The sequence below is a fragment of the Plutella xylostella genome, chromosome 8, assembly GCF_932276165.1.
Source record: "Plutella xylostella chromosome 8, ilPluXylo3.1, whole genome shotgun sequence".
Classification (NCBI taxonomy): domain Eukaryota; kingdom Metazoa; phylum Arthropoda; class Insecta; order Lepidoptera; family Plutellidae; genus Plutella; species Plutella xylostella.
Genome location: NC_063988.1, coordinates 10153147 through 10160784, shown reverse-complemented (window position 1 = coordinate 10160784; position 7638 = coordinate 10153147). Strand labels below are relative to the sequence as shown.

The 7638-nt window shown below is 40.9% G+C and overlaps 1 protein-coding gene across 1 annotated transcript; it reads right to left on the bottom strand.

The window, feature by feature from the left end:
• Positions 1–341: 341 nt before the first annotated feature.
• On the bottom strand, positions 342–6477 carry LOC105388811. The gene is made up of 10 exons (XM_038115405.2): positions 6321–6477; positions 5934–6062; positions 5335–5466; positions 4647–4794; positions 4125–4325; positions 3668–3816; positions 3193–3320; positions 2282–2441; positions 1437–1532; positions 342–636 (listed from the first exon to the last, which is right to left on the bottom strand). The coding sequence occupies exons 2-10, from the start codon at positions 6057–6059 to the stop codon at positions 409–411; spliced, it is 1368 nt and encodes a 455-aa protein (XP_037971333.2). The 5' UTR covers positions 6060–6062; positions 6321–6477; the 3' UTR covers positions 342–408.
• Between the last annotated feature and the right edge of the window lie 1161 nt (positions 6478–7638).

Genomic DNA, 7638 nt, shown 5'->3' with positions numbered 1-7638 from the left:
TTGGTTCATTAATCAATAATCACGCTCATGGTGTTTTGTTTACTATAGAGAAGCAAATTCCTAACAAAATATAACTTATTGCATGCACCTCATTCACTCATTCTCATTCATTGAAGTCTTCTACGTATGAATTACGTAGTGGTTCTGGAATCTGTAAATAATCGTAGTAATTTGCGTCAAAGGAACAGTTTACCACTGTAAACGCGTATGTACGTTCTATACTTAAGCCCGATAGGTTTAAAATAAATATATTTCACTATTATGACCAAAATATTGTATAAGTAATCTATTTCTCTAAAAAAAAAATCTCTTCCCAGAAAAGTTGAAAATAAAACACAAACTATGATGCAGAAACAATAATTATACTAAAAGCCAAACATCGATTACTCTCCACTACACATCTTCATTTCAAATGTCAAGTCTCTCATTCCTGGCATTCCATTCCTTGCACTTCTTCACATAGTCGGCGTCTCTGTCCCTCCTCGGCTTGTCATCTTCAGTGATCTTGACTGTACTGTTGGCCACACTGGAGGCGTCTCGGGTGGACTTGCTCGACTTTGCTACCTCCTTGACCGTCGAGAAGACTTTGCCGAAGATCGACATGAGACTCACCACGGAGAGGCCGAGGAGGAAACCCTGGAACAACCAGTAAAATATATTTTATATTTGCTTATAAATGAATCTCTAACAATTTCCGCATTTTACTATTGTCTGTGGGAGGCTACCAGAGGTAAATATAATATTATGTGGATACTGAAGTGTAAAAATTTGATGGGTGTAGGTAATTGGTAAGGTGGGAATGAGTAAAATTTAATTATATTGCTTATTACTTCTACGGCGTTGAGGATTATAATTTAATATCCACATTTAGCATCTCAAAACGCATACTTGTAGTGATACGGATCAGATGCAGCGTGCATAATTTCCCGATCATCATAATCACGGTTCTGGCTGATGTCCAATCTAATCAATAGCTCAATCGACAAACGCACGCAAAACTGTACTTCTCCGGCAAAATTTAGGATGTTTTCGTTTTAATGAATGTTTATATTAAAAAGTTATGAGCATGTCTGTGATTTCTTTTGATGATGCTTTAAAATTAGTTTTATTTCTTTCGCAATCGTCACTCCCTTGATTCCATTTTACTGCTTTAGATTAATTTAAAATGATGTATTATAATATTATAGTGGAGACACATAAACAGTAGCTATAAGTAATCGTATATATGTAGGTATACGTCGTGCACAACAAGTAAAATTAGCGGCCGAAAGAGTTGCCGTACACTAAAATACGTCAAATACCCAAGAGTGGGTGATAGATGGTGATGATAGTCATGAAGTATAGATAGGTCAAGTGACGTGAATTGAAGTGAAATTGGTCAAGTGACGTGAATCGAACTGTAATAGGTCAGGTGTTGTGAATCAGTGTATACTCACGACGCTGCCGCCCAGGTCGGACAGGAACAGGTTCCAGTCGTAGTTGTGCCGCTCCTCGTAGAACGACACCATCATCGAGTTGAAGTGGATGAACATCTGCGGAGCAATGCACGTTATACAAGGTGCTATACAAGGTTTTGGTAGGGAAAGCTGAAAGAAGGTGACTCTAGGGATTTGGCAAACAAATATAAGGATATACTGTGGACGGACATAGTGATAGTGTGAAGTGAAGAAAGATTAATAGAATAGACAAAAAATAAAACAGTATTGTAAATAAAATAGTGCACTGTGAAAGGTACACTATGTCTAACAGTGTGTTTTTTTTATAAGACATGATTTATGATGATAATGGATTTATATAGCATCAGAAACATCATCACTTATAGCGATACAGTTTAGGTAGGTACATAATAATCCAGTCCTCTCCGAGTGACTATACTAGTATAGTATATACTAAGTCTATGGACTGTACAATAAAGAGTTAAATAAAATAAAAATAAATAAAATATACTGTATGTACGAGTCATTATGTGAATACAATCAGAGCGCTCCGAATCTTCGTGTCACAAGCTAGTTTCGCTTGACCTCCCAGGTTCAAAACCCAGGACTGCGGCCCCACCTGTGTCTGCAGCGCAACCTCGCCGCTGCGCGCGGCCCACGCCCGGTTGGGCCCGTCCCACCAGTAGTTGCGCTGGCGGTCCCACGACCCAGGACCCATCACCCAGGACCTACCTGTGTCTGCAGCGCCACCTCGCCGCTGCGTGCGGCCCACGCCCGGTTGGGCCCGTCCCACCAGTAGTTGCGCTGGCGGTCCCACGACCCAGGACCCATCACCCAGGACCTACCTGTGTCTGCAGCGCCACCTCGCCGCTGCGCGCGGCCCACGCCCGGTTGGGCCCGTCCCACCAGTAGTTGCGCTGGCGGTCCACCACGAACGCGTTGTACAGGTAGGAGAGGCAGAACCGGGGGCACGTGCCGAGCGCGAAGTCCGGGCCTTCTGTTTGTCTGAAATGGTGAACACAAAGGTGTGGGTGTGTTGTTAGAACATGGTCCAATCTTGTTCGACATCATCTTGAAACGAACAGTGTCTATCAGGGCGCTTGGGCCTTTCTCAATAAACTACTTTCCTTCCTCAGTCTATATGGATAAATCAAAAAGTATAACTAGTAGTATTTAATTAGGCAGGATATTTAGGTCCTTGAAATTAGCCAGCCTACATTATTTGTATCAATTATACATAGAATTGTGGTGTATTTTACCCAAAGAATGCCAATAATGTGAGTGTGAATCATCTGTTTATGTATTTATCTATCGGCAGTGTAATTTGGAACACCTTGAACAAAACTACGTTCTGTAAACAATTCAATAGATTACAAATTATATAACATTTATTTGAAGCTATGTAAACATACAGTACCATACCAACCAGACCAAAGTCTTCATATATTTTTCATTAGCAAATGGGAGAAATAGTTAAGTTCCATCAGCATCAGTGTTCCATCCGTGACAATAATTATTGTAGCTGTATATACCTTCGACACTTAAAAAATATGTACTGAACACCGTCCCGTACCCGGCAATCATGATACAAGAGATCTATCCTTTTTTGCAGGTGTAGTATCCTTTGCCCTCGGATCAGACTACCTATCGTTAACAAAACAAGTTGTAGGCCCCGCAGATGTAGCGTCAGCAACACGAGTTATAGGTTTAGCAGATGTAAATACAAAGACTATTTAAGAAAACGTAGTATCCTCACTGCATATACGAAGAGATGAGTGTCTTCATAGCGCTGTAGTTCCCGCAGCGCGGGGTGGCGGGATGCATCCAGGGGCCGGAGCACCCCACCGCCGCGCCCACCTGTCGGCTCACCAGCTCCGTCGCACACTGCGGCAGGGGAAACATGTGTGGTCAAGTTCATCAGCCAGTTATCTTCCAAGAGTACCACAACATTCTGACTTCGGTCTTCCTCATCCAGCCACCAGCATGACTAGCAGTGGACCAAAAATTGTTAATAATTAAGTTTTTTCGTTCATGATCAACCTAGTTATTCTGTTAGGGTGCACAAGGCTCCCTGAAAGTCGAATCGGTATTTTAATGTAATGTAAGTGTGAACCTAGGCTGTCAGCGATTGGGAACTACTTGACTAATCCTTTTCAATAGGTGTCATCAACTTCAGCGTCACTCTTTAGCGACATGATAAAGAGTACTTTTGAAGTATGCTAGTATGATACCAAGTTAGCGCTGTAGTTCCTGTCATCAGTGCAGGGGTCGTCGTCGTCGCTCAGCTTGAAGTACTGGTCCACCGTCAGCTTTACGTCGATCTCCTCGCCCGAGTGGATGTACAGGTAGTCGATCAGACCCGCGTTGTGCACCTCTATCTCTGAAGATATAACGTGTATTTTAGATGTTAAGTCAAATGGTAAGATCATCCGAAATGGTGAGGTGAAAGGTGTTTTGTGAACGATATACAAAAGTAGTTCAGAATGACCCCCTGAGTCATCCCATTTCGGTTTAGTATACTATTTTTACAATACTATGGGATGCCAAGGGTGAGCTGACAGAAAGAAGAATAAAGAACTATACTATCCTGATTAAAACCAGGTACCAGCCTACCTATAAACATGTATTTATCAAGGTAGTAACTACAAGAGCAAGCAACAACGAACGAAGAACTTGTAACTTACTCACCAGTAAACGGCTCCTCCTTGTAATGTATAAATACGTGGTACCCTGGCGGGTGCAGACTGATGAAGGCCCCAAAATCTTGGACGCTGTGCTGCAGCGTAATGGAGTAGCCCGTGGTCTTTGAGGCTCGGGTCACCAGGGTCGAAGGCTCCAGGGTGTAGCAGCGCCCGTGCTTCAGACTGTCCACACTTTTCGGCTGTATGTCTAGAGAGAGGAATGGATTTTTATTCGTCGCTTGTTATGGATGGTTGTTGGTGATAGAAATTGTGTGGAGTTATTGGCTCTTCTGAAGTCTGTCCTAGCGTGTCGACAAAAACTCTAGATTTGGCAATATGCTCATTGCTCAAGTCCAGGAAAGTGTGGTCGGCTCTGTATCTGTATCCCATCTTTGCACCTGGGTTTCCTGCTTGCATATTACATCGCATTGCGTTTTGCGGTACACAGTAATTCATATATGTTTATAGAATCTATACCTGGTGCTAGAGCTGGACTAGTTATTCTATTATAAAATCAAGAATCACTTACTAGTCGATTCACCATCGAGACCGTAGACGACGAAGATGTCGTCATGCTTGTAGGTGACGTCCTCCCAGAACTCGTCCAACGACACGTTGTCGAAGTCGAAGTTGCGCCACGTCGAGGTGTAGTAGGGGTGCACGTACATGCCATATTTCTGAACACAGTGAATGCAATTCTCATTATTGTAATGATTAGATTAAGAGCAAATCAATAGAAAGCTTCAAAGAGACTGCTCAAGGTAAATTTCGTTAATACGAAGACAGAAGTAGAACAGTCAGTAATAAATCAACAGAATCACGTAATAAATCATGCACTAGACAAGAACACAAGACTAGTTCTAGCTAGCTATGTTCGTTTGATGTAAATCGACATCTTAATCATAACGTGCTGGTGCAAAATACTAGAGCTGAAGTTCAATTTGATACCATGGTGAGAGATGTATGTACTCCTATACCCCGATGATGGGTATAGCCACTCAGATCAGCTGTTGTGAGTCGCTAATTACACTATTAACCGCACTGGGTGCGCCGAACATAATACACAAGGATGCGAAGGTACCCACCAGCGAACTAGCATTTAAAAACTCGCTTGTCTGATGCAACTTTTATGAATCTGACATATGTTTACCAGGCAAGCGAAGCTGCTTCCCATTCACCATACGTGACAGGTATAAAAAAAATGTGTATATAATCACCGCGAGCTGGTTGTACTTGTAGGGCGGCTCCCGACAGAAGGTGAGGCTCGGGTACAGCAGCGTCTTGTTGAACTCGAAGTGCGTGTACGTGGTGATCGGGATGCGGATGATCTTCTGCACGCACGAGGTTAGCTGGAAGGGTCACAGAATTCGCTATTTATGAGCTCTATAAGTAAATTCTCGAACATCATCATCATCATCACCTCAGGCATAGGATGTCAACTGCTGAACATAGATTTTATATTTAGACCTTGTCCGAAAGGAGGCAAAAATTCTCGAACGACTTTCAAAAATTCTTCACTTTTGTTTAGTTAGACACTTAGTTACAACGGTCTTTGAAGCCGTGTATAAATCAGTATTGGTAACCAGAGGTGAAATAAATTAAATCTATAACTGACCTAATGAGCTGCAGCAAACTAGAATACATTTAGGGCTGAGGTAACTGTAGGTCTTGAAAAGACGCCTAAAACAGGCAAACGCAGTGTGTTCGTTCCACTTCCCACTGGACCGATTATTTCAGACTAGTAGACAGTGCCAAGTGATTATGACAGGAAGGGTCTACAAGGCACTTATATGTCGCAAAATTAAACTGTCCTCACCTGCTCCACCACGAGTACGAAGCACACCAGCAGGATGAGAGACCGGATCAGGTTGGGTCCCTTCAGGCATCGCACACACTTCTCCTTCACCGTCAGGGGAACATACTCTGCTGTCTTCACTGACATCTTCTGTCAATTAAAAATTGATCAACTGTATTAATATCCTGAAGGGCTAGCACGGGGCGCATTTAAGACGTGACAAAAGTTTTGCATCGCGCTCACTCAAGAGCGAGCGCGACGGAGAACTTTTGCACCGTCTTAATTGCGTCTCGTGCTAGCCTTTCAGCTTTTGCTAATATTTTTGTTCAAACTTGGATCTGACGTTTCAAAAACTGCTAATGTTAATTAAACATTTATGATTGGATTAGCAATATAATACTTACTTACCTGTATATTTTAGCCCATTTTCAAAGGACACGTCCACTTTCCACAAACTTTATCAATGTTTGATATAGGGAGGTACCTAATTCCTAATATTCAGTTGTAAATTTATAGCTCCCATAAATTTTATAGGGGCCGGAGGACAAATATACAGGAAGGCAAATATAGCTTTAGTTAGCAGATAGGTAAGTATACCTACTCCTAAACTAAAACTATTTATTTACTGTAAGCAAATTGCGTAAGCAAATTTTCAGAGCGTAATTATTTATTGAGGTTTGTCTCTTCTGTGGTAATAGGGTGCACCGAACATACCTTAGAATATATATATGATTATCAGGAACTGGTGATGTACCAACACCTCTGCATTACATAAATAGCCTATAGCTACCAATAGCTACCTACCTATATTCTGTGATCTACCTCATAGAGAAAAAATAAATAATAATGGTTTTATTATGAACATGGCAGGTACTTACTTACACTATTCATTGTACATGCAATAAATGGGACATAAATTTATTTGGTACACCATTTCACTTATCTGGAGTGGTTATAGAAGGGTAAATTTTGTCATATTTCATTATTTTCATCCATAGCCTTAGTATTTTATAGAGTAGGTATATACATATTATACTTAATGAATGAAAAAAATATACTCTCATGATATGCTGGTCCTATATTCAGACTTTTGAGAAAGATGATTTATCCTTTCCTATGTGTCTACAACTCTCTGTAGTGACCACCTGGCCACCTTTTTAGGAGTCTTCAAAGACAGCCTGAAGTTTCATTCATTACTCAACATGTACTTACTATGCTAGGTAGGTACTTACATGCTTTAAAATAATTTGGATGCTTATTGGTCTTTTGTTTCATTCCTGTAGTTTATGTAAGAAGTTACCAATAGGTATTATGGCAGTTTACAATATACCACACCACTATTAACTATACTAGAATTGAGAACCTCCTCCTTTTTTTGAAGTCGGTTAAAAATAGAATCGTCGTGCGATTTCAGTATTGTGGTAGGGTATCGTATCGTATGTTATGTTCTAACGCCATCTGTAGGAGACTCTCAAAGATATCGTTAACCGTAATCGTGCTACGTAGTTCAACTCGATTGTAATAGATGGCATTAGCTGGCTTATCGATTATTGATCCAGACTACTAATAAAAAGAAAAATTGAAAGTACCTACCTATATCTATAATTATATTTTATTTAGGTAGCACGCCTGAACTAATGTAATTTAACATCTTTTTTCATCATCTATTTGTAAAAAGTTGGTTTGGAATGCAACATACAGATTAAATAAGGACATAACTGTGACT